At 53.8% G+C, this 26,099-nt stretch overlaps 1 protein-coding gene across 1 annotated transcript in view; it reads left to right on the top strand.

Moving 5' to 3' along the window:
- TOGARAM2 (TOG array regulator of axonemal microtubules 2) overlaps nucleotides 1-26,099 on the top strand; it is a 41,348-nt gene that overhangs the window by 8,838 nt on the left and 6,411 nt on the right. Inside the window, exons 6-17 of the mRNA XM_080814243.1 lie at nucleotides 2,284-2,330; nucleotides 4,648-4,814; nucleotides 7,490-7,640; nucleotides 7,847-8,008; nucleotides 10,144-10,297; nucleotides 10,443-10,548; nucleotides 11,382-11,617; nucleotides 13,374-13,532; nucleotides 17,577-17,694; nucleotides 18,055-18,149; nucleotides 19,656-19,848; nucleotides 20,702-20,918. Coding sequence (XP_080670369.1) covers nucleotides 2,284-2,330; nucleotides 4,648-4,814; nucleotides 7,490-7,640; nucleotides 7,847-8,008; nucleotides 10,144-10,297; nucleotides 10,443-10,548; nucleotides 11,382-11,617; nucleotides 13,374-13,532; nucleotides 17,577-17,694; nucleotides 18,055-18,149; nucleotides 19,656-19,848; nucleotides 20,702-20,918 — 1,805 coding nt within the window. The remainder of the gene's footprint in view (nucleotides 1-2,283; nucleotides 2,331-4,647; nucleotides 4,815-7,489; nucleotides 7,641-7,846; nucleotides 8,009-10,143; nucleotides 10,298-10,442; nucleotides 10,549-11,381; nucleotides 11,618-13,373; nucleotides 13,533-17,576; nucleotides 17,695-18,054; nucleotides 18,150-19,655; nucleotides 19,849-20,701; nucleotides 20,919-26,099) is intronic.

The following is a 26,099-nucleotide window of genomic DNA, read 5'->3' as shown; positions in this document are numbered from 1 at the left end:
GTCTACCTTCTTCCCAGCCCTGCAGGGCGTGGGCCTGGGCCTGGATCTGGGCACCTGCTTCATTGACCTCTGCTTGCTCACGTTGGGCCCTTCCTCCCCTCAGAGGTGGTCCTGGTGGCTGGGGGGATTCTCCGGCCCCAGACCAGCGGCCTTCACTCCACCCTCATTGCTCTTGACTTCACATCCTGTGACGTGTTGACATCCTTGTCGTCTTCTCCTTCCTTCCCTCCTGACTTGAAACCTGCTTCTTGACCTTCGGTGGCAGAACCTTCTAGACAGTGCCCCTGTGCCCTCCTTCGTCCATCTCTTAGATGTGGCCGTTCCTGCAGCTCGGTCCCAGCCTTTTGTGCCCACTCCGTGTTCTTCCGACAATGGGTGTCTTCCTCACCCCCTCATCCCCTGCTCTGGACCGAGGTCTCCCTAGGGTCAGGCTCCACGTGTCCATCCCACTGGTGGGCCTCTTCAGTGTCCTCATGGCCGATGCAGATCTGGGGTCAGAAGGAGGCTGAGACGCTGTGCCACCATCACGGCCACACCTATGGGCCACCTCACGTTTCCCCAAACCACCTCCTTCCCACAATCTCTCGACGTTCCCCAGGGTGTGGGCATTCTCTTCCATCTTCCAATTTCAGCATCATCTTCAGCTCTTGCTCCCATGGCCCCATGTCCCAGCAGATTGCCACATTCCATCAGGTTTTCCGTAAGCAAGAGAAAATACGAAGGCTGCCACCCCTCTCTTGCCCCTGCCTACTCATTTCCACTCACGAGCTCCCTCTTGAGCACCCCGACAGCTCCTAGCCCGGCACCTTGCCGTGTGGGCTCTGCGTTCTCACTTTCCCTTCTCGTGCACTGCCCTGTCCTCCACGCGACCCACATTTTATGACACCCTGTGGCAGCAGCTTAAAGACGAGTCTCGCCGGTCTGACATTCAGGGCCTATCCCTGGCCTGCCACCCCGCACACCTCCTGTGCTGCCCTTGGGAGCTGTCCCACCTCCAGAACCTCCCTGCCCCATCTGCACAGCCCCAATACCAGCCTTCACCCGGGGCCCCCCATTCAGCTCTTACTGTTCCTCAAGCCCCAGTCGCACACTAGTCCTGCTGTCAGGTCTTCCCTGCCCTCCCTGGGGAGGCGATTCCGGAAGAGCCTCCTTTGCGCTGTCTACAAAGCATCTAGCCCATGGAATGCCTGACCACACTTTAATTTAAAGCCCCTATCTATTCTTCAACTGGGAGCCCTGCGGGGCAGAGCCCATGTCTCAAAATCTCTGCAGCTCCCACGGTGCCAAGCTTGTACCTGGTGTGGTTTAGTCACACAATAAATTCCTCCCTGTTTGTCGCCTTGTTGTGACACAATTCCTCTCCATTAACTCGGGGATGCTAGCACGGAGGTGGGAAGGAGCCTCCGTCAGCATTTCTTTCATCCCTTCACTACTCACCCGTCCGTCCACGCGTCCATTTACTTACTTAAGAGCTATTAAGCACCTGCTACGTGCCAGTTTCCTTAGAAACAAAGCCAAACAAGACAGTCTCTGTGTCCTAGGAGCTCATGAGAGAGATTTATTAGGAAACCATTGGACTGAAGTCCAGTGAGGTAAGTGCTAAAATAGGAGACTGCCCATCATTCTGGGGAGCCTGCTGGGAAATGATCTCAATCAGACTGGGAAGCCTTCTTGGAGGAGGTGAGGCCGGAACCAAGTTTTGAAGGCTGAGGGAGAGTCTGGGAAATGAGGAGGGAGAGACGGGAGGCATTCCCAGAGCTGTAAGGGGTGTGCACACCAGCACCGGTGTTGGTGTGAGATAGGAAGATGAGGTTAGTAGGGCTGCATGGCCCCGTGGGCTAAACCGAGGACCGTGAGCTTTATCCTGAAGTAGCCAGGTGCCACTGAAAGCCTTTGGCATGGAAGTGCCATCAGATCTGCATTAGAAAGGCCACTTCGGTGACCAGAGAGGGCTGTGCACGCTGGGGCAGAGACTCCTGCAGGAATGGTGGGGAGAAGCCACAGACCCCTGAGCGGGGCAGAGACAGTGATGTGCGGCGTGTGTCTGGACCCAGCCTGGTCTGGTCTGGTCTCCTGTCAGCCTGCCCTTGACTTTGCAGATGGAGCTGCATCTCCTGCAGCTTTGAGCTTCGAGCCGGGAGCCTCCTTACAGAGCCACCCACAGCCCCTCCCTAGGTCCCCCCATCTCACCCGTTGTCCCATCCAGGAACCCCTCTGCTCCTCGCTGGAGTGGCTCCTACTTGCCTTCTCTCATGGTTCTTTTCTCTCCTCCATTCTTTTAAGATTGGCTCGGGAGAGTGGGCCTCGGGAGAAGACCCCTGAATCTCTGGGTACGTACTCCCCACAAGCACCCCCACTTGCTTTCTCCAACTCCCTGCTTCCTGGACTGGGTAGGGGATCAGAACTAGGGTTGAAGTAGGCGTGAGCACCCTCGGACATGAGCTCCTCGTTTCATGGATGGGGAAGCTGAGGCCACAGGCCCTGCCACCTTGGAGGGTGGCAGCCCCTGCTCTGGGCCAGGCATGCGGAGGTGTCCTGGTACATGGAGCCTCCCGGTAACCCAGCTTCGAGAGGAGCCTGTGTGACCCGTGAACGGCTGCATGGGGACTGCAGGCTGGGTCTTGTCTCTGGTCCCGGTGCCAGAGGGCAGCCCGCCATATGCACACGCGGGTCCACATGGCCACGGAGACCGTGCTTCTGTCACCTCGTGCAGCTGCCCATGCACTGTTTTAAGCAGGTAGAGGAGAATGTTCCTCACTAGGCCGAGTGAGACATTGAACCACATCCCACAAATGCCTTAGGCAGCGGGTCCTGGAAGGCTTCCGTGTCAGGAGAGTGGGGCCAACTGGGATGTTAGAGAGGCGGGTGGGCATAGGAGGCCGAGGCACAGAGAAGCTTCAGAACAGGAAGCAGGAGGCTCTCCAGCCTGATGACCTAACTGTGGGGAGGAGGGAAGCTGAGCCCTGAGGAAGGCAGGTCGGGTGAGGGGATCTGGACGGAGCACTCCTAGCCTGGAGAGGAGGACACCTCAGTGGCCGTGCTGACCGGCAGGAGGGGGCCCACGCCCAGTCCAGCTTTCCGGCAGGTCCCTCTGGCTTAGCAAGAGGGCCAGTTGGCGAGGGGGAGGCGGTGGCCCAGGAAGCCCCAGGCTCAGCACTTGAGCTGAGCTCAAGAGGCAGGCCTGGCATAGAAACCGCGGGGGCGGCCGCTTCCCCTGCTGCTGTCTGGCTGGGCTGCAGTGGGGTGACCTCGGGCGGTCTGGTGTGACCCATGCTGGCACCCACAGTGTCCCTAACGGCTACCCCTGAGTGTGCCAGGAGACCCCAGTTTGTAACTCTTCCCTTGTTTGCATCACCTTGTTTGCATCTCATCATGCTGCTTGAGAACCGGGTCCCCGGGGGCTTGGGGGCAGGGGCCGGGCTGCTCAGACAAGGCTTTCCAGGATGTCTCATGGAGTTGGGGGTGAGGAGAGGGGATGCGCGATAGTGAAGTCCTTAAAGGGCTCTCTGACCCTCCAGCCATTAGCTGGGGATAACATGGCCCAGTAAGTGTAACACGCCTACCACACAGAAGGAGCTCACGTGGTATTGTCTGATGCTGGGGGCTTCCTCAGTCTCATGGCATTCCTGCAGTCCTTGTCCTCATTAGCTGGCACCTAAGCACCTGTGTCCTCTGCCCTGCCCCCTTACTTTTGAGCAAACGAAGCCTTTACCCCTCCTCTATCTTGGCCCTCCATCCTTCTCCAGCGATCCAAGCAGAGGGATCCTTGGCAGAAGGCATGGGCTGGGCAGAGGTCAGGGGAAACTGGGAGCCCTCCTGGAGGTCCCAGATTCAAGGTGTCCCTTCCAACCTTTGGCAGCCCCAGAGGGTGACCCCCATTCCGGCAGACCCCTTATTTGCAGGTTTACCCAAGAGCAATGCACTCCAAACACTGTGAACAGGAGAACCCAGTTAACATTTCTTTCATTGAAAGAAAGCTGATCTATCCCTTTCCTGCCTCCATAATAAGACACGTTGCTTTTGAAGTCTATTGATTAGGAAAATCTAGAGTGACTAAGAGATACTATTGATTTGATGTCCCTTGGAAATGAATACTGTACCAGTCACAAGAGCGTGTGAAAGTTGCTGGGTCTTCTCTATCCGTAAAACGAGGGGATGGGACCAGCATCGGTTTGTTCTCTGGTCCTTCCACACTGTGTGATGATGGGGCTTGGTTTATTTTCTCTCTTCCTGAGGTGCACACCTCTCAGGTAAGACAGACTGACATCCTCAGGAGCTATCTTAAACTTCTAGGTAACAGACCGCCCCCTATTTCTTGCCCGGCCTCCTCTCTTCCCTATCTTACAATGAGGTGTGCAGTAATTATTGAATGAATGGGCATATGGGTATATGGGTGGATGGATGGATGCACACGTGAGAGGAGGAGAATGCTGGTCCTTGGGCAGCCTGCTCTATGCCCACCAGTGCTGATCTGTAGACTTGTGCCACCAAGCAAGCACTGGGCAGAACAGCAGACGGTGGCAGGCTTAGGTAGTAAAATGTTACACCAGCCACAGGGTCACAGAGCCCCAGGGGCAGCCCAGAAGGGTGGGAGCGGCTTCGGAGTGCTGGGCATCCTCAGCTCCATTCTTGTTCTTGACTCCTCAGAGCCAAGACCTTCAGCCCTGCCTGTCAGAGACAGGTCTGCTGCCCCTACGAAGCACCCCCTGCCTTCATCTCAGTCTGCTCCTACACTGACAGCCTTCTCCTTCGGCCAGGCCAAAGAAGCCCGCCCCTCGCTCCAAGACGAGGACCAGAAGGAGAACAGTACCAAGGTATACCTGGAAAGTGAGGGGAGGAGAAAGTGGGGGTCAGAGTGGACCACTGGCTGAGCACAAGCGTGTTTGCTGAAATATATAAATGTGGGGCCAGTTTGAGGAAGGCAAGAAATTTATAAATGTGGGGCCAGTTTGAGGAAGGCAAGAAAAAAAAAAAAAAAAGACGAGGACCAGAAGGAGAACAGTACCAAGGTATACCTGGAAAGTGAGGGGAGGAGAAAGTGGGGGTCAGAGTGGACCACTGGCTGAGCACAAGCCTGTTTGCTGAAATTTATAAATGTGGGGCCAGTTTGAGGAAGGCAAGAAAAAAAGGCAAAAAAAAAGGCCAGTTTGAGTCAGCTCCCCGGGTGCTTAGGACTGGAACCTGAAGATGGTTTGGGGGTGAGGACCGAGGAAAGGAAGAGAAACAAGAGAGAGGAAGAGAAGGATGAGGGTGGGGGCTAGGGGAAGGGGAGTATCGCGGGGAGCCGAGGGAGGAAGGGAGGGCACAAGGAGGTCACCCGAGGTTCGGAAGGGAGCAGGATGTGGAGAGTGGAGAGGAGCTTAGGTGAACCAAGCCCAGTAATTTGAACCAGCACCCAAGATAGAAACTGAGAGGCAGCTGCTTTGGGCGGATCAGCCAAAGACTCTGCTGGACAGGCTGGCAGACACCTTGCACTTCTAAGGTGACCTTGGTCCAGATGATTCTCTTCCCTGGTCTGGGTGTGTTTACTAACACTTGAAGAGTCACTGCTGTGGGAGCGCTTGTGCTCAGTCTCTGAAGCGGAGAAGGAAGCGTACAGGAAACATGCCCGGAAGGGCCGCTGGGCGCCTGCGCTGTGTTAGGGTCCAGGGATGACGATGACGAGGTCCGGGCATCGCAGCCCTCCCACTCCAGCCAGGACATCAGAGCCTGGAATGAAGGAAGAACAGTTCAGGGCTGGGAGGCGACCCCACCTCCCAGCCTGCCTTGGCCGCTCGCCCCATGGTCAGACCGAGGACCTTGTGATAACTTCTCCCCCACTGGCATCTCGCTTTGAAGCACCCCCTTCGCTCACCCTCCATGTCCTGCTCTCCTAGCTTCGTCCAGCCACGCCCCGGCCCCAGCATTTCTAACTGTTCTTGCATCAGCAATATCCTCCCCGGAATCAGACCATTCCCATCAGTGACTTAGCTCTCTGTGATTTCTTTTGTCTAAAAAAATAAAACGACTGCTTTGTCTCCACCCGTTCTGTCCTGAGTCCACTGCAGTCGGGTTTGGGTCCCACTGCCCTCATGGAAGCTGCCCATGTCCAGGCCACCGATGACCTCCAGCTTCCCACGAGCAGCACAGCTGAGCCCTCTTCTAACTGCCACCCCCGTCAGCAGCTTTGCTGTTTCATTCTTGAAGTTCCCACCTTGGGAGGGAGGCGAGGGGATGGCTTCCTTCCTAGTTTTTCACCCCTATCGGATTTTGTTCCTTCCCAGTCCTCTTAGCTGACTCCTCATCTTCTTGCCCTCTACATGCTGGAGGCCCCAGAGCTCGGATCTCTGGCCTCTGACCTATTTATCTGACCCCCAGTGACCTGTTCTGGTCCATGGCATTGAGTGCCATCTGTATGCTGAGGACTCCCAAATGTCCCTCTCTGGCCCTGACCTTCCCCTGACCTCCGGGAGCAGTCAAATTTTGTAACTAAGTAGGTATTAACTGATACTCTGCATTTCCATTTAGGTATCTAATTATATTTCAAACTTAGCTCATCTAAAACTCAGCTGTTGAATCTTTACCCCCCAAAAGCTCTTTCCCCAGTAAATGGCAAGAAAAGGCCACTCCAACCTTCCAGCTACTCTGGCCAAAAATCTTGGGCCCACCCTTGCCTCCTCTTTCTCTGTTGCCCCACACCTCATATATCAGCAAAAGCAGTGGGCTCTGCTTCTGGGACCTGTCCACAATCAGGCCTTTCTGTCATCCTCATTCTCGCTGTGCTAGTGCAAGCCCCACCACATGGAGACTCTTGGCTCTGTTTTGCAACTTTTTGTGAGTCTTAAATTATTCCCAAATATAAAGTTATAAAACAACAACACTTGGAGGGACGCCTTGTCTCCCAGTGGAAGTCCAATCAGGTCACTCCTGTGTTCAGAACCTCAGTGGTTTTCTGTGTCCTTTAGAGGACATGTCTGACCCTTCACCATGGGCCACAGGGCCCGGTGCACTATGGCTTTGCCCACCCCTGCCACCTCTGACCCCGTGTCCTCCCATCCTCTGACTTGGGGTGCTTCAGCCAGTATCCTCCCTGCCCCCAACTGTGCCCAGCACCCTCCAGCCTCAGGACCTTTGCATTCTCTTTCCTCTGCTTAGCACCCATCTCCCCTAGAAATTTGCATGGCCTCTGCTCCCTTATTTTAGCCATGTCTCTGCTTCAATTTCCTCTCCTCTGGGAGTCCCTCTGGGCCTTCCTACCTAAAATGGAAGCCCCGGTAACCCTCTGTCCCTCCTTCCCTTCTGGTACATATGGCCTGACATTAGAGATTGCTCTGTTTGCTGTTTCCCTGCTCCATGGCAGCCCTCCGGGAGCAAGTTCTTGGTCGTTTTGTTCACTCCCAGAAGAGCGATAGCACGTAGGAGCCACTCACACTCCTGATTGAATAAATGCAGGTACAGAAGACACCGGTGGGTCCTCAAGGTAACAGAGTTTGCCTTGACCTTCTGCCAGATCCAGGTGACCATCTCCAAGTCTGCCCAGGAGAAGATGCGGCTGAGGCAGATGAAGGAGATGGAGGTGCTCCAGAGGCCAAAGGAGCTGGAGAGGGAGAGGGAGCTTGCTTCTCAGAGCCTGGCCTCCCGCAGAGTCCTGATGAAGGAAGGTACCTGGGCGCCTGGGGGCAGGATCCCCTCAGGCTGGGGAGATGTCCTGGCCAACCCCTAGATGAGAGAGGGTTTATCCACAGCTCCTGATGCTCCCCATCTGGACACTGGACCGGGAGCCACTAATGGGCCCACATCCAGAGGAGGACTGGGGCCAAGAACAGGCAGGACCAGCGCCATTCTAGGACTTTCTCTGCCTCCACAGGCCTCCTTCCCCTCCGGGGCAATGGGACCATGTCTGTGCCCACGGGGCTGAGCAGCCCACGCAGAAACATCAGTGGTATCCTGAGGAGGCGGGCCAACCGGGCCTCGCTGCCCAGCATCCCCGTCAGCAAGCAGGAGCCCAGCTTTGCCCGCCATGCTTCAGGTAGGGTCCGGCCGACTGGCTGGGGGACATGTGTCCATCTCGCTGTGCGGCCTCGGGATGCTTTGGGGTATGGAAAGGGGACCTGGGCCACTCTGCTTTTTCCCATCACCTGTGTTAGAGTAGAGGGCAGCCTGAGGTGTGATCACACTGCCAGAGAACAAGGGATAGTGTGGGAGTCAAAAGTATCAATGGGCCAGACTGAGGGTCCGGGGAATCGTAACTGGAATTACTGGTAGAAGGGCAGGTGTGCCCAGCCAAGGACATGTCCTAGAGGCCTCACCAGTGCACTGGGATTACAGGTGCCGGGGAGAAGCAACCCCGAAAGTGGCTGGAAACCTCGCGAAGAGGAAGAGAGGGGTCTGGGAAGACCTTGGGTTCCTGCAGTTTGCCTCGTGAAATGTCAGGGTTGGATAGGGCTGATTCCCGCTGGGGATCCCAGGATCCAAAAGTTCTGTGGGATGGTGCCAAGGCACAAAGAGGCTCTGACCCCATTCTACCAGAGAAGCTTCGATTTTGCTTCATTTTTTAATATGTTGGACACCCACCTGACCTTTCAGTTGTGAAAGATTTTGCTACTAAAGAACATTTGAAAACAACCAGTCTGGTTCAGAGTTTCTTTAAGCGTGGGCTGTGGTGGGACTATAGTGAGAGAACAGAACATCATTTTAATGCCAGAAATAATACTGACTCATCCTTCTTTTCCGTTCTCTTTCTGTCCCTTTGATTCTGTCAAGTAGAAAGTCTGAATTCAGTGTCAGTCGTGAGCAGCCCTCTCAGGCTTGGAAATCTGCTTTTTAAACAAAGAGATCTTCCTTCCAGCTTGAGTCATCCGAAGCTGGTTACAATTTGATTGCTGGAGTTTATAATGTCCTTTTACTTCTATTGCAAATATCCTGTCCTGTGACAAATAATATTTGTTTGCCAATCATGGTAGTGACATAGATATCCCTTTAGGATAAACTTATTTAAGATTCTGAAAAGTGGATTGGCTTGAAGAAAAATGCCATTAAATAAAATTACGGGTAATTAAGAGACATGGCAAGCGGTCATGAAAGTGGTGATTGAATGGTCGATACTCAGGAGATAATGGTCTGTATAATCTACCCCACTCATTTTAGAGTCAAGAGAACTGAGACCCAGAGACCCAAAGTCACCTGAATTTACTTAAGGCGATGTTGGCCCATGGGGGCTAAGATTTTGGCTAATGACTCTTGTCCATTGGCAAAGCTGAGAAGAGAATCCGGGAATGACGTCTTTTGGTCTTGGCTTTAAGTAAAGGATTGCCCTGCCTAGGACCTGCTGTGTGGGCTGCCTGGACCTTCATGCTGGTGGAGAAGAGAAGTAGCCAGGAAGTGAGGTGTGGCAGTGATAGCTCTGGGTTCAGAGGAGACCCTGTTGTCATGGCTCTGGTGACGGAGATACTGAGGGGCTGTGGGTGGGGACCCCCGCCCCGCTGTGCCTCGGAGGCCTCGATGATGTGTTTTGGGCACTGCAGCAGATAGATGGCTCAACTCCCTTACCGTTCCACTAGGATTTTATGATTCTCGCACCTGTCCCCATAGAAGGGGAGCCTAGAAAGCATGACCTGAATTTTAAACAGCATCCCTGCTTGTTGGCAGTCCCTGCCACATCTCGACCACACGGCACCCCCTCCAGCTGCCTTGTCTCTTTCGAGCTATCACTGTCCCCTGCTTCTTCCTTTGGGCCACTTTCCTGCCTTGCCTGTGGGCAACTTCACAAAGGATAGAGAGTGGGGAGGAAGGAGGAGAAGCCGATAACACAGGCTCCTGGGTGGGGATGAGGTTAGGACATCACCAATGTGAGGAGGGTTTCCCTCCTTGCAGACTGACAAGCCTCACCCAACCACAGATAGGGCGCGGTGGGCTTTGTCATGTGACATCAAGCAGGGTATCACAGGCGGGCTTGTTTAGAACCATCAGGATGGCAGGGCTGGGGTGGAAAAGGCCGAAAACAGCTAGAACTTTCGAAGATGTCAGCGGCTCCGCAGCAGGGGACGCACAGACCTTGCCCTCTCCGTCCTGGCCAGTCCCTTCTCTGAGCACACCTCGTGTCAGGCCAGGCCTGAGTCTTCCTGCTGAAACATGCCGTGTTCCTTTTCTTTTCTGTGAAAACAGCCAACTCATTACCTGCGGTGCTTACCTTGGGGTCTCCCGAGTGGGAAGAAGAGGAGGAAGAGTTGGATCCTAGGACCTTTAAGGAGTTGAGGCCTTTCTCGAACCCTGAGCTGGGGCTGATGGATGCTCTCCAGTGCCTGGAGAGCAGCGACTGGTGAGGGGACCCCTTCTCCTGACCCCAGCTGCCTGCCTCCCCTATGACAGGGGAGGGGTGGTGGCAGGGGCGCCCCTGGTCTGCACAGGGAGCTGGGCTCCTCCCTCCGCAGCTGCCAGTGACGGGCCTGGAACTTGCTTCTCAGGCAGACGAAGGAGAAGGGCCTGCTGAGTGTCCAGCGCCTGGCGGTCTGTCATTCAGATGTCCTTGCTGGGAGGCTACACGACGTGTCCTTGGCTGTGACTGGAGAGGTGAGGCCGCCTAGATAGCCTGTGTTCTGTGCGCTGTCCCCACCCTGTGGGGCAGGCAGTCCCCCCTTCCCAGGTGCCACTGCTCAGTGTGGTTCACACGGCAGTCACAGAGGGGCCATGGCTCCCTGGAACGTGGCATCCCCTGCTTATATCTTAGCCCTTAGCCATGGACGTGTGAGGTAGCTGCCCATGTCTCAGATTGGAAAACTGGGGCTTTGGGGTTTCCTTGTTTCTAATCTCTGCACATTGAAACAGCCAGAGTCCTGTAAGCCTGTTTGTCCCAGCCCTGTGCTGTCCTCTGCACTCAGACGCCCGATGAGAGGGGCTGGAATGTTCCGGGCTAGATCTCTAGCTTCAAGGAAGTTGTAACATTTCCCAAGGACTTTCTCCCCTGGGGCTGGGGCGGGGGACCTAGACCAGCCGGAGAGGCATTGAGATGCATCTTACCACACGTGAAGGCCAGGCCCCTTCTTGGGGATAGACTGTTCCAGGGGTGGGGAGGAGGTTGAGTGGGGGACGGCTTGTGAAGACTAAATCGAACATTATTTGTAAAAATACTTTGAAGACAAAATGTTGCACAGATTTCAGATGTTCAAATTTTAAATTTCAGGTAGAATTAATAATTATGATGATGACAATAGGATTTTTTAAAAAACGGGGCTGTTTTGTCCAGAGCTGCTGCATGACTTTCGTTTCCAGCCTGGCGAGGCCTTGGCCTGCAGGGAGGGTGGCAGTGGCAGGAGCCCGTGGGGCTGTGTTCCTTTCTTGGATGTTCTGGAGCCCTTGGCAAGATCCAGCAGTCCTGGATGCTCCCTGTCCCATCCCTTTCCTAGGTCACCAACCTCCGCTCCAAAGTGTCCCGCCTGGCCATCAGCACCCTGGGGGCCCTCTTCCGGGCCTTGAAGAAGAACATGGACCAGGAGGCTGAGGAGATCGCCCGCTGCCTGCTTCAAAAGATGGGGAACACCAGCGAGTTCATTCAGAGAGCTGCCAACCGCTCCCTGGGTGCCATGGTGGAGAATGTGACCCCCGCCCGCTCCCTGGTGGCCCTCACCTCGGCGGGCATCTAGTACGTGGTGGCTTGTTGTCAGAGGGGTGGGTTGGGAAGGAAAGGCGTGGGGAGAGGTCTGGGACTGGGAGAGGAGCAGGCAAATGGGGCGGGTCCTCACACATGTGGCTGGCGGGAGGAAGACCCCTGCTTCCTGGTGCGCTTCTCTCCCACCTTTCTTGAGTCGGGTTGGGGATAAGGAGGCGAGCTCCGGGCAGCCCTGAGCCTCAGCCGCAAGGGGAGAGCTGCTGTGTTCTGTTCAAGGCTGGGGAGTTCAGAGCGTCTGTGGTGACATCCCTGGAGACGGGGCTGAGAGCCTGCCTGTGGCCTGCGTGCCTCTCCCAGGCGACGGGCGTTCTTTCTGATGAAATCAAGATTGTGAGCAGAGCAAGGCCCACAATCTCGCTCTACCTCACACCTCTTGGCCTTTTTCTGGGGAGGAGGAAGGTGTTGGCCTACCGAGGGAGCCTTTCTGCGGCCAGATTTGCTTTCACCTTATCGAAAAACCCAAACTTAAAGGAAAACCAAAACCATTTCCCAAAGCCTTTATCCCACGGGGCCACACCACTCTCAGCCCCAGAGGCAGTCGTGACACAGATGCAGGAGGCTTCTGGAAAAGACCCCAGGGTGTGTGGCAGCAGCTGGCCAGCCTTCGCTAGCTGCCCTGCAGCCTGGTGGGAAGGGTGACGGGCTCCGGAGTCACGTGGCCTGGGTTCACATCCTGGATTGTTACTGAACTCTGGGCTCAGTTTCATCATCTGTAAAATGGGAACGATAAGGGTGCATACCTCCTCCAAGTGTGAGGAGTAAATGAATTGCTTCATGAAAGGGCACTCAGAACTGTGCCTGCCTTTACTGTAACATTTATGGACCGCTCACGGTGGCTGCCACTAACTGGGGGAGAAATTAATTGTACTTTTTTGCTGGATTCCCCCCTTTACTCAGCTTCCTCACCTGCAAAAATGATGCTAACAGTGGTGTGTGGGGTCAAACAGCTGGCAGATGGGGGTGTTTAGCTGGGCGTCTGGCTCCGAGGCTATGCTCGTTACAAGCTGAGGCAACTTGTTAGAAACTGAGGCAAGAAGCAGGGTCAGGTGTCTAATGAACTGTGGCCACACAGGCCGTTTGAAAGGGGTGAAAAAGAAACAAGTGACATTCTGATGGGTTTCTCTTATAAGATTTCAGGTTCTTCCTGTTAGGGTTACCAGATCACCCATGGATCCCCTGTCTCTCCTTCCTATCTCAGTTCACTTCAACAAATGTGCAGTTAGCTCCCACTAAGTGTGGGCTTGTGCCTGGCACCAGCGGGGCACAGGATTCCACGGGGTAGGGAAGGAAGCTTGGCACCAGCTCCCCGGGAGCTCCTTGCCTGCCGGGGAGCCCCAAGGGCGCACCTGTATTTCTCAGGGGACCAGGACAGCATTAGCCCCAGGTAACATTCTGCTGGGGGCCTGGGGAGGGCAGAGAAGGAGACACGGGTTGGGTAGGATCTTTCTGGGTGGAGAAAAGTTGGGGAAGGCAAACATGGGCTCAGGAAGGCCCAGAGGTAGTGAACACCTGTGTGTGTGCCGAGCACCACGAGGCTGTAGGCGCTCCTTCTTCCTTCTCCCATCCTTACATTGTCATCCTGGGTTCTGTGATCAGGACGTGACTGCTCTTTCTTAGAAGATCCCCTGTGGCCCCATGAGAGATTTTGGAGTCCATCATGGCATGGCGATTCCACAATTCCTGGTCTGAGCCAGTCCCTTGACTGAGATTACATTTTTTTTTTTTTCAGCCACCGAAACCCCTTAGTCCGGAAATGCACTGCCGAGCACCTCTCAACCGTCCTGGAGCAGATAGGCGCCGAGAAGCTTCTCTCTGGCACCAGGGACAGCACGGAGATGCTGGTCCACAACCTGGTGAGGCTGGCCCAGGACTCCAACCAGGACACCAGGTGATGCGGGCGCAGGGGTCCGGGGGCTCCACCTGCCAGCCCAGGGCATGTAAGGCGACCAGCCACCCCCAAGGGCCCTGGCCCGCCCAGCTTGGCGTGGCCATGGGAGGGACAATCAGACGGACCACAGCTGTGTCCTTCCCTTATGGCCACCATCCATCTCTCTCCGCCGGCATAGCCAGGCCTAGAGGAATGGCCAACGCTGCCCGCCTCTGGTTCTCCCTCTGTTGCCGCTGCTCTCAGTTGGTTCCTGACCCACCCCAGCTCCATCCTCTGAAAGGCCATTCAGTCTTTTCAAGGGTAGTGAGCTGACCACGCTTCATTATTACGGGCAGTGCAGGGAATAAGAGGATTAGGCCTCTGCTACCCTAGGGGGGGGTGGACAGATAATAAACAAATAAATTATTAGGATCATTTCAGAGACAGATAAGGGGTCTCTTAGAGAGAAAAGCACCACGGTGAAGAATGGGGTGACAGCGACTGTGATTGAGCGTCGGGGCAGATCCTCTGGAAGAGTGACATTGGAGTTGAGAACAGGAGGGCCAGCAGGAGCCAGCTCACTGGGGGTCTGGGGTGCGGGGGTCCCAGCAAAGGAGATGGACAAAGGCTCCCCTGGATGAGAGTATGCTCAGGGCTCTGGGAGGAGGAAGGTGGGGCTGCATGGCGCCTGGCGAGGGCGGCAGAGCAGACAGGCGATGAGTGGGACAGGGCAGGGCTCGGCCGGGCAGGGCCCCTTGGGCCGACATCAGGAGGGAGGATTTGGCTGGGGTGTGACCAGAAGCCACCAGAGGATCTTCATTCAGTAGGAGTGCGAGGAGATGTTCGACAGCGTGAAGCAGGCGAGTGCTGGAACCTGGTCAACAGTCTTGGAAAGCTAGGGTTGGGGCCAGTCAGTTACACCCCTCAGTTCCTGGGCATATCCCCCTCCTGCCAGGCTTCCACACCGGCCCGGGCGCGCTCTCCCACGGCGGTTGTGCTCACACATGTGTTCCCTGGCAGAGCCCAGGAAGAATGTCTGGGTGTATTCTTCGGGGCAAGACTGAGGTCAGGGGCCTGTGTCCTACTAAGTGGCCTGAGCATCGTGGGGAACTCTTGAGCTAACCGCATCCCTCCAACCACCCTCCTGCCGGGCCAGGGCCTGAACCTGCACGGCCTTGCAGTGTCAGGAGTTCTGATTTTTATTGATCCAACGGGTAAAAGTGCCAAATCATTATTATTTCTGAGTGCTGCTCCCCCCTGGTTACTAGAGTTTGTGTGTCTTTTTTTCTTTTCTTTTCTTTTTTAAAGATTTTTATTTATTTATTCATTTGGCAGACAGAGACAGCTAGAGAGGAAATACAAGCAGCAGGAGTGGGAGTGGGAGAGGGAGAAGTGGCTTCCCACAGCCCAGGGAGCCCAGTGTGGGGCTTGATTCCAGGACCCCAGGATCATGACCTGAGCTGAAGGCAGATGTTTAATGACTGAGCCACCCAGGTGCCCCTAGAGTTTGTGTGTCTTTGAATGTTTGCTGCCTTCTTGATTTAAAAAAAAAAAAAAATCTTTCTGGCAGCTCATTAGTGTACTGATAGTCAGGGAGGGGGCCAGGAGGGAGGAGGGACACCAGACAGATGGCGACTCCCCCATCGCTGCCAGGGGTGCTGGAGGCTAGCAGAGGGGAGGGGAGAGCTGGACTGGGGTGTCTTCTGAAGGCAAAGCCAACAGGATGTGGGTGGTGAGGCTTTCAAAGAGAAATCAAAGATGATGCTTCGGCTTTTAAACTGAACAATTGGGTAAATGACAGTGTCATTTACTGAAATGAGGAGCATTGGTGGGGAACTAGAAGGTCCTGCTTGATTTCTTTGTAGTTGTTGAGAGGGGAATGGACATCGAGATCTACTGTCTCTCCAGCTGGAGTGTCCCCCTCCAGTCTGACCTGTCACGTTGCTGGTGTTGACGACACTCTACTTTCCTTCTTGGCACCTGTGCTTCCGGTATCCGTGGCCCTGCAGTCCCTAGTTCCTCTCTTTCTCTGTAGCCACCTCTCTGCCTGCCCGCCCTCTGGATGTAGATGGCCACAGGACTGTCTTCATTCTTGTCCTCCTCTTACAAATTGCCCTGAGTACAGTTACCACTTCCGTGGCCCCGGCCACGGCAACTCTGATGCTTCTGTAGGGTCTCCCTCCAGCCTACCCCTTCTCTGAGCATCAGTGCTTCTCCTCTAAGGTCTCTGGAGGACCCGTCCCTGCTGTCAGATGTCCCACGGTCATCTTTGGTGCAGAGTTTCCCTAAATGAACCCACTGCCTTCTCCCCAAGCCTGTTTCTCTGGCTGTGTTCCTTCCGCTGTTAAAAGTCACTGTTATTTACTGAGTCATCTACGATGCAGAGCAGGGACCTTCATACTTCGTTGATTCTAAGACACACAATTCCCCCCACGTTTTAATATCTTACAATCAGAGGCGTCTCACAGTGGCTGCTGGCCATGCAGCAATTTTGATTTGGGTTTTACTCTCTGCACATTCTCAAACTCGGTCGTTATTGCTTATAGCGTAAACCTTCGAATTGCAGTTTGCATCGTAGAAACTAAACTAGGAGCCTTTCTTTGCTTGTTAGCCTTTTCTATTTATTTTAAGAAGTCACCGTGGTTGCTCTGTGGGGACTTGTTGAGTTTAATTGCTCCCTAAAATGCCTCAGAAATATTACGCTATTCTTCGGCATTGAAATGAAAAGTTATAGTGTATGAGAAGAGGCGCGGAACTAGAGTGATGGGACATAAATTAGATATTAATGCAAACAGTCACGGACGGAACTACCAAAATTCCACACTTCGTTACCGGGCAGCCACCAAGTAGTTTAGCCAGCCTAAGGAAGGAGGGGCACTGCCCACGAGTAACGTTATCTCTGTTTCTGAGATGATACACGAAAGTGTTGCCTTCCCAATGGGGCAGTGTCGTTGAATGCAGTGGAAATTGTCAGTGCTTTCTATTTTTGTTTTTCCTCAGGGGAAAATAAATCAATGGTGCATTTTATAATCAATGGAGTCTTGGGTTGAGGGAAATATGACATAGATAGATGTTTCTTGCTCCACTCCAATCAGCTACCAAGCCCTGCACTTTCCACTTTCCACTTAGTAGGTCCTGAGTCTGACCTCCTGTTCTTCCTCCCACTCTATAGCCTGATTTCAGGACTTCATCATCTCTTGTCCGGACTATCATGGTGTCATCTTAGCAGGTCTCCTGGCCCCTCACCTGCTGTCAGAGACATTTTCTCTCAAGTGCGAATCTGGTCATTCTGCAGCTTCCCACTATCTGCACGTTAAAGCCCAGCTCCTTCACGTTTCTAGAAATTGGGTCATACCTTCTCCCTTTCCTCTCTTGCATCCAGGCCCTGCCTGCTGTTTTCCAACCACACACCTGCTAACGTGTCTGATTGTCTTGCAGACCCTGGAATGACCCACACCTCCACCCCCTTTCTCCCTGATCCCATCCCACATGGGAACTCCTACTCCTCTTTCGAGTCCCAATGTAAGGGTCACCTCTTCTATGAAGCCCTCTTTGATTTCCTCCCCCAACCACCGCTGTTTGTTATGTAGAGCTGACCACTCTCTTCCATACTGCCCCCTTGCACCCTTCCTCAGACTCCTAGATGCCCCATATTAGAAGAAGTTAAGTACATCTTGGTATAGTCATCCAATGGAATAAATCCACTAAAAAGGATGACATGGGAAGATGATGAATGATGAAGTGAAAAAAAGCCAGAGGCAAGTGATATGTACATTCTGGTATCAACAAAAATGTTTATGCATCAAAAAATGTTATGCATCAAAAAGGCTACAAGAAAATATGTAAAGATTAATAGTAGTTTTCTCTTGGTAATGGGGTTACAGATGATGTCTATTCCTTTATGAATCTAGTTTTTAACTGTCTTAATTAGCAATTATTGTCTTAACTAGAAAAAGTATTAAAAAACTCTTTTACTACAATTACAAAATCTCTGTAAATCTGTAAAGCGAATTTATGATGCATTTCTATGGCTGCTTCTTCATCCCTCTCTTTCTCCTGTGGTAGGTTTTATGGCCGCAAGATGGTGAATATCTTGATGTCGAATACGAAGTTTGACGCCTTTCTGAAGCAGAGCCTCCCGTCTCACGACCTACGGAAGGTCATGGCGGCTATTAAGCAGCAGGTGAGTTGGTGGCTTGAGCAGGTAGGGGTGGGGGTGGAGGGTGTGGGGGAGCTCAGGGGAGTGGGCTGTGCATTCCAGAGATTCCATTTCACCCACGACCCCTGCCAGGTGGGATGAGGGTGATTTCCTTCCCCTGTGCTTGGACCTGGCTCTGCCCCTCTCTGCCATTGTGCCTTGAGCCATCCTGGGCGTCCACACTGTCTCCCGTTAAATGGGGGATCTTGACGCCTGCCGTGACTACCAGTGGTCTGGAATGCTCATTTGTGCCCTTAGAAGCTCTCGCTGTGGTCTAGCCTGGGGTGGCCGGCAGTTCCCCAGAGGGCCACCCCTGTGGCTCATGTTCCATGTGCCTTTCTCCAGGGACTAGAAGATAGTGACGGACTTCCATCTGCCAAGGGCCGCAAGGTGTCGAGGAGTCTGGTGCTGAGTGAGAACGGGCTGCCTGGCGAGGACGGGTATGGCTGCTCTTGTCTCTCTGGGGCTCCCCATCCAAGGCTGCCGACAGAGGTGGCCTGCTGGCCCTGGGCCAGGGGTGGCTCTGGGAGTCTCTGTGGGTCTGGGCTACGGCGGAGACCTAGTTGGGTCTGCAGCACTCATGGGTGAATTTGTAAGAGGTGTTCCCCCACCCAATCTCAGGGAGACCAAATCCTGAGTTGGGAAGCACTTGCCAGCAGAGGCTGGTTTCTGCAGTCCCTGCGGAGTGGGAGCAATGCCGTTGGTCAGTGCGGGCACGTTGCTGGCCAGGCTCCCTGCCCGAGCTCAGCGCTTCTCTGTCCACTTGGAGCTGCACACACATCCTGTGGCCATCAGTGCGGCCTGGGGTGAATTTAGAGGCAGAGTTGGGACAAAGACAGACGCGAGGGAATGGGCAGAGAGGCTGGAGGGTGGGTGCTGGGAGGAGCAGAAACCAAGCAGAACCTCCCTGGTCACTGATGTTCCTGAAACTCAAAATTCTTCTCTGGTGCTCAGGGAGGACCCCTCTGAACACCTTAGCAGGTGCCCAGGGAAGCCCCGACCACCTGCTTGAGGTTAGCTTCCTGCTCTCACCCCCACACGGTCTCCCTTTGCTTATTCTACACCGCCTGCACCCAGAACATGCCTATTTATTCTACAGGATTCCACAAGACTCACATCACTGTCACCTTCCCCCAGAGGCTGTCTCTGACACTCTGTGCTCTGTTCTTCAGTCCTCCGTCAGCCCCCTGGGCTTACCTGCCTCCGTTGGTCTGAGAGCGCCTTAAGGCAAAGAACATGTCTCTCATCGCACTGTCCTTAGTGCCCATGACAGCCCCTGGCACTCAGCGGGCACGCCGCATGGACTGGAGGCATGAATGACAGCATGGTTGATGTTGGGCTCTGTCAGAGGGGACTTGCCATGTAGGCCATGTGCTCGAAGAGCCAGGTTCTGAGCTGGGTGTGGGGGGTAGGAGTCCATTATGGAATGGCTCTCTTGCTGGCTGGACTGGGCCAGAGGTTGCAGTAGACATGGGCTCTCAGTGGGAGAGAACAGGGCGTAACCTTGCCCCGGTCCCTGGAGAAGTATGAATAGGCAGAGGCAACCGGGGATCAGGATAAAGGCATGTGGTGAGATCTTCCCTCATTCTTAGCTTAAATGTGTGGTCACCCTTCGGTGCACTCCCACTTCTCACTCCCACACCAGCCGCCGCCCCCCCTCACCCCGCCACCTTCATGTGTTTTCTGAAAAGAGAAAAAAGGCAGGAAGAGAGAGCCCTGTCCCCTGACAAAAGGACAGGGCTCTGGGCAACCTTATTGTCCCCGGAGGAAAGGGGATTTCCAGAGTTCCAGGGCTGGTGTCCTCAAGCAGCAGGTGGAGAAGCTGGGGGTGGGCCAAGCTGCAGGTGACACTCTTGTCTCGGTCTCACCTGTCTGTGGGAGGAGCATGGGACAAGAGGCACAGACATCCTCTGGGTCTGCCCGGGTCAGAAGTCCTTTCCCCACAGGCTCAGCTCCAACGGCCTGCGGCTGGCGGGGCTACGCTCCTCTGTGCGTGGTGGCCTCCAGGTGGCGGAGAAGCTTCGGGAGCTGACGCGGCTGCTGGAGGCCAAAGAGTACCAGTCTCGGATGGAAGGCGTGGGACGGCTTCTCGAGCACTGCAAGGCCACGCCGGAGCTCATCATCGCCAACCTGGTCCAGGTGAGCGCTGCCCTTTCTCTCTCCTGGGGGTGCAGCTTCAATCTGGAAAACTCAGAACAGAGTGGGACATGGTGCCAGATGCCTCCAGGTGCACCGGCTATCCAGTTGCCTTGGTAACGCCATGAGATTGCCTGGAAGCAGCCGAGGGGGCAAAGGCCCCGCCTCCTGCCAGGCACCTGGGATCACCCAGAGACGTCTTGGGTGTTTCTCATCCCTTCAGCACAGTTGTGGCAAGGAGGGTAGAGGTAGAGGATGCCACAGCTGACGGCTGCTCCTGATCCAGCCAGGCTCATGATGTGCTGGGCAGTGGAGTACGTGGTTGCCAGGCGATGGGGCCAGGATGGCTGGGCAGGTGGGCTGGGAGCCTGGCCAGATGCTTGCTTCTTTCAGGATCGAGACTGCAGATTGTTAAGCCATGTAGCACAGTAGTTCGGACACGGGCCTGAAGTCAGCAGACCGGGGCGTCCTTCCAAGTTCCCTACTAAGCTGTGTAATCCGGGGCAAATCACTTACCCTCTTTCTGCCTCAGTTTTTGCTTTGTTTTGAATGGTAAACTGGGGATGGGAACACATGCCTCACAGATTAAGATCATTCCACGAGAGTGCAGGGAACCCCTAACGAGATTTTCTAGAGGCTTCGACGCAATGAGTGCTCAGTACGTGGTGGTTCTTCCCCTCTTGCCCTCCTCCCCTTTTGAGGAGGTGAGCTCCTCATCGCTGAGGATGTTCTGGCACAGGCTGGATGACCCTGTCAGGGAGGCAGGAGGAATCCCTGCCGAGGGTGGCTGGTGGGGTCGTGGGCTTCCTGCCCAGCCTGGGTTCCCACGGGCTCTTGGTTTCTGTTCCCTCAATAGGTCTTTGATGCTTTCACCCCAAGGCTTCAGGATTCCAACAAGAAAGTGAACCAGTGGGCCCTGGAGTCCCTTGCCAAGATGATCCCCCTCCTCAAAGAAAGCTTACACCCCATGCTGCTCTCCATCATCGTTGCTGTTGCAGACAACCTCAACTCCAAGAACTCGGGGATTTATGCCGCCGCGGTGACCGCGCTGGACGCCATGATTGAGAATCTGGGTGAGCCTCCCGCCTTAGCCCTGCTTGGCTCTGGTAGGAGCAGCCTCGCTCCCTGAGCTCACCCTTCCCGCTGGGAATCAGCGGAGTGCAGATAGGCACTGGGGGGCTCTCAGGCCAAATGTTTCCCTGAAGTCTACGTAGGACATGGGTGGGCAGCCCAGGACCTGGCTGGCAGGCTTTCCCATGTCACATCCCCCCAAGTGTCCTAGATGTCAGCATGGAGGAGACATGTAGATGATCTCGTCTTCCCTCCTCATAGTACATGTGACAGAAATGACTTCCCCAGGGTCACACAGTCTCAGAGTGATGGAGCCAACCGAGCACTGAAGGAAAAATAAGTGCAGATTTCCGGGAAGAAGCTGGAGGTGTCGCCGGCAGTGTTTTTAGATGTAGGGATGATAGTAGTGGGGTGGCTTCTGTGAGGACGAGGCAGGATGGCGGTGAGACAGCAGAGCAAGCCTGCTGGAGAGGACAGAGTGGACAGGCAGGTGGGTCACCTTGAATGTCTGGTACAGGGATCAGGCTGGGATCCCATTGGCTTTTGAGCGTGGAACAGATGAGAGTTGTCTTTGAGGAAGACTATTTGGGGCCAGGGCTCGGGTGGGAGGAATCTGGGTGAGGAGGAAGGAGTGAGGGTTGGGGGTGGAATGAAAAGGGAAAAAGGAGTGAGCTGGGCGGGGGGAGACGTGAGGGACGGTGAGAGCTTCTCAGATCCTGTGTGCTTCGCACTAACACATCTTGGTTCTCCGACATTATTAGGTGGGATTTGGGAGCATCTACTTCTGTTCATTTCTTTCTTAGCTGCTCAGAAGGTGATACTTGGTATGTCTAGGACACAGGCCGAAGTGCAGGTGCGTGTGGGACATAGCACATGAGCAGTCGTGTCCAGACCAAAGTGACCCTGGGTTTTCACAAACCACCCTCGCCTCGATGTAAGGAAGCTCACGATCTGAGAACCGCCCGTGTTGGCCTTGTTGCCATATGTCCCGATGAGCACAGAGCCACGTCCTGCCTTTAGGACCCACAGAGCATCCCCATGGTGAGGCTGCGAACCTTGCCAGGCATCCCTCCCCTCCCAGCGCCCACGCCCTGCGGGAACCCAGCTCCCTGGGGCTGGATGGCAGCTGTGTCCTTGGCTGAAGCTTCCAGAAGCAGTTTCAGTTACAAATCAAAGGCCTGGTCAGGCCCTTCTCTGCCTTTCGAGTTCATAAATACTGTCAATTTCCTCTCTTCATCTCAAAGGGAATTTATGATTTGCTGAGTTTGTTGCTGTAGAACAAACAATATAAATCCAGCTTTAAATTACGGCTTGTTCTCAGTGCTGCTCTGGGTAAGTGAGATTGCTGTTGCCAATAACCAAGGCTCTTGGTAAATCATTGCAGGCCCTGGATTTATTGGGAAAACCTGCACCAAGCAAAACAGGCTTTAGCTGTTTGAAGAGGCTAAGCGCCCTTGTTGGGGCGAGGCACTTTTAACCCTTCCTTCTCCGGGTGTTAGGGTTTCCACTTTTTGCCACTGGGCCACCCTCTTAGAGCACACTGGAGCTCTGGAGTTTTGGGCTGCAGAATCTGGTGTCTCACATTGTCACAGGACTCGGGCCTTCTCTTCCTGGGCCCTGCTGTACCCACCTGGGCTGGCCGCCCTGGAAAGGGGGTCTGGGTCTAGTCTGCTTTTGGGATCTGTCCACACCTTGAGTTAGGCTGTGGCTTCCAGGAAGATGCCTTGATTTGTCCTTTCCTCCTGGGACAGGATCTCCTTGGAAATGGCTGACGATGCCCCCTCTGGCCCATCAGCCAGAGGATCTGATGTGGGGAGAATGGAGGCAGGCATGAGGGGCACTGTTTTCCTCTCTAATCCTTAGGTCAGTATTAGGCTGCAGTGGAATGTTGTTGGCCTCAAAGAGTTGGAGGGAGCCCAGTAAACCCCTGGCAAAAAGCGCCTGTGGGGCCCAGAGGGTAAAGCACAGGGTCTTGGCTCTTGGTCATTTTGAGCAGGTGTAGCAGTGGGCTCTTGGGGCCATGTGGCTGTGCTCTGAGCCATACCCACTCCGCCCAATGAGCCACCTGGGTTTTGGAAGTTTTTTTTTTCTTCCTTAAGATCTTATTTATTTATTTGCAAGCAAGAGCATGAGTGTATGGGGGGGGATGGCAGAGGGAGAGGGAGAAGCAGACTCCCCACTGAGCAGGAGCCCCAGGGACCAGGGAGCTCCTAGGACCCTGGGATCATGACCTGAGCCAAAGGCAGACGCTTAGCTGACTGAGCCACCCGGGTGCCCCTGGAAGTGTTTTTAGCTATGAAGTGACTTGCTCGTTTCTGTATCCATGAAGGGCAGAAGTGGAGGGGTTTAGATTGCCAGGAAGAATTCATCAGTGCCAGGGAGTACCTAGGGTAGAATCAAGCTCTCTCTGGGAATGGTTCTCATCTGCCTGGAATGGTCTGAGTCTGACGTGCAGAAGGAGAAATAGGTGTAAGTCACTAAACTTCCCACTGTCCCAGGGGATCGGGTGGTAGACGCAGAGACTGGGGCAGCAGTGGCAGAAGAGAAGGGGTGTAAATCTTTCTTCCCATTTCACCCAAAAGGAGCCTAGTGGCTCCAGTCTACCCTCAGCCTCCTGAGGCCCCTCCTGGAAGTGGCTTGGAGCTCTTTGAGCAGAGGGAGTTTCTCTCAAGCCTAGTGTCATCCGCCTCAAGGGATTCCAGGCTCCAGACTGGAAAGGAGCCATGAAAAGCTGTGAAATCTTCAATGTGGAGAGTCACAAAGGAATGGCTCAGCATGCTTTGGTTTGTTCCCCACTCAACGGGGACTATGGGGATCAAGAACACAGCCAGGGTAGTCCAACTTCTGGCACAAAGTCCAGATGGCACAGCCAAATCATGAGGTTGGCTTTCTAGGCAACCTCTTAAGGTCCCTCCTGATTCTGGATAAAATGACTCATCAGCCACCCCATCTCTTCTAGTTCCTTGGTCTTCCCGAGGGTGTATGGGGCAGGTGGTGTCACGGTCCACAGAGCAGGTGGGGATTTCTGCCCATGTCCCATTTTTGGGACATGGTAAAGAAGGAGATATGTGGGTACCTTGCTCCCTGACCTCTGCCCGTCATTTCTGCCTGCTTGGGAGCCTCTCCAGAAAGGGGCCGGGAGGGGCATCCTTTCTACTCAGCAGCAAGATCTTCTGATTTCAGGGGCGTTATTCTGGGGACCAAGGCATTTCCTGAGCAGACTGGCTGGTTCTGTCTTTGGGCCCTGTTACCAGATTAGCTACAGAAGAAACGTCACTAATTAAAACATCCGGCTGCTGACAGCCCACCCCATACTGGTCAGACTAAGCATCAAAAGGAGTTCTCTTAATTTAGCACAGCCCCCCGCCAGGGCTGGAGAGAGCAGATAAGCTCAGAAATGGGCAGCTTCAGATCTCCTTTTGCTAATTTGCTCTGCTGACTCTAAATTCATTACTTTATACAAATCATATGACCAGCATGGTATTGTTCAGGGAATTTCGAAATTCATCCATGATGCCCCTCTAGTGTACCAGCTGCTTAAAAATCTCTCTTTTCTTTCTTGTCTACATGTGTACACATTTCCCTGTTTAAAGATTGGAATGTAAATACAATTTAGACTTTGCTTCTTTCATTTAACTCACCAGTTTTTCATGCTACCATGCAGACTTCCTACTTAGCTTAGAAATATAAAGTTTGCTTTCCACCACGTAAAAGTCATACTTGTTCATTATTGAGAAGATGGAACATACAAGGCACTGGGAAGGAGAAATTTGAAAGGCCCTCTTCAGTCTCAACTTCTGGAAGAGACCATTATTAACGTTTGGCACTTTTCATTTCTGATATTTTTTTCTGTGCCTATTTGTGTCGAGTCACGATGATATCACACGTTTAAATTTGCATCCTGCTTATAAAAAAAGCAGAGCGCAAGCATTTACATATGATTACACACTTGAGTCACTTTGAACAGCTCTGCCCCGTGCCTAGGCCTTAGTTTGCACTTTTCTGTTTAAAAAGATCGTTTCTACTTCTCCTGCAATGAGTGGACCTACTTTTTGCGACTATGTGACAGAGTCAGAGTCCTGTGCTTTTTGCCAGGGGTCCACTTGGACCCCAGTTTCTTTGCTATCACTATCGTGCTACCATACTTTTTATGCTTTTAAAACAGTTCTTCTTCTCTGGCTTCCCACGAGCCTGAGGATGACGTGGCCTGGTGGCTGTAGGGCTTGGCTGCATGGGGCAGGTGGGAGGCCCTGTAGATCTCTCCCCCCTTGCAGAGAGGGAAGGCAAGGCTCAGGGAAGACAGGGTGTGTGGCCTGCCAGCCATGGCTATTTTCCCTAGGTCTCATGGCTTTGCTTGCCCTTGTGTGTGGGCAGCACCAAGGCCAGCTCTGGTTTCCTTGTGGCGAAGAAGAGGAGCCCATGAAAAAGCTGGGCTAACATAGCATGGATTTTTAAGGTTTCTGAAGTTATATTTCAGCCCCCTTTAAAGAAATTTTTTATTTTTTCGGTGTTCCAAGATTCATTGTTTATGTGCCACACCCAGTGCTCCATGCGGTAGGTGCCTCTTAATGGTCTTTCCACCATTCAGGTTGCTGGGCTTTTGGAGCGTTTTGGGGAAATAATAGTAAACGGCGGCAACAGTAACTGATACTTACATAGTAATTATACACTCAGGGCACTATCCTAAGCATCATAGCATGAGAGCAGCTCTAGGAGGAAGATGCGAGTATTCGCAGCTTTTTTAGATGGGTAAACAGAGGTAGAGGAGGTTTTGTCCCATGTCAACACAGAGAAATATGGAAGAGCCAAGGATTCAGTCCAGGCAACCCAGACCCAGAGCCCACACCCCTCACCGTATGCTTTCCCGCCGCCTATTAAACCTGGGTGTGACCTGGAAGCAAGCCATCACTGCAGAAGCAGGCAGAGGGAGAGAGGCCAGTAACTTGGGGCGTGGAGCTCTGGGGTTTATAAACCAGCTCGGGCATGCTTAATGTCTCTGCTTTAACACTCCCTATAGTCCTGGAGCATTTATTGAGCACCTGTTGTGTGCCAGGCACATGGGAGCACGGTCTGGCACAGATGTCTGCTGGATGTGCATTTTCAATTAGCCCCCAAATTCTCCACTTCTCTCTGGCTCTGCGAGGCCACATCAGCCACCAGGAGGCTGGAGATCCGGCTGTGTC

The sequence above is a fragment of the Martes martes genome (assembly GCF_963455335.1).
Source record: "Martes martes genome assembly, chromosome: 9".
Classification (NCBI taxonomy): domain Eukaryota; kingdom Metazoa; phylum Chordata; class Mammalia; order Carnivora; family Mustelidae; genus Martes; species Martes martes.
Note: the sequence above shows the minus strand (reverse complement) of the source record. Positions and strands in the feature narration are given on the sequence as shown.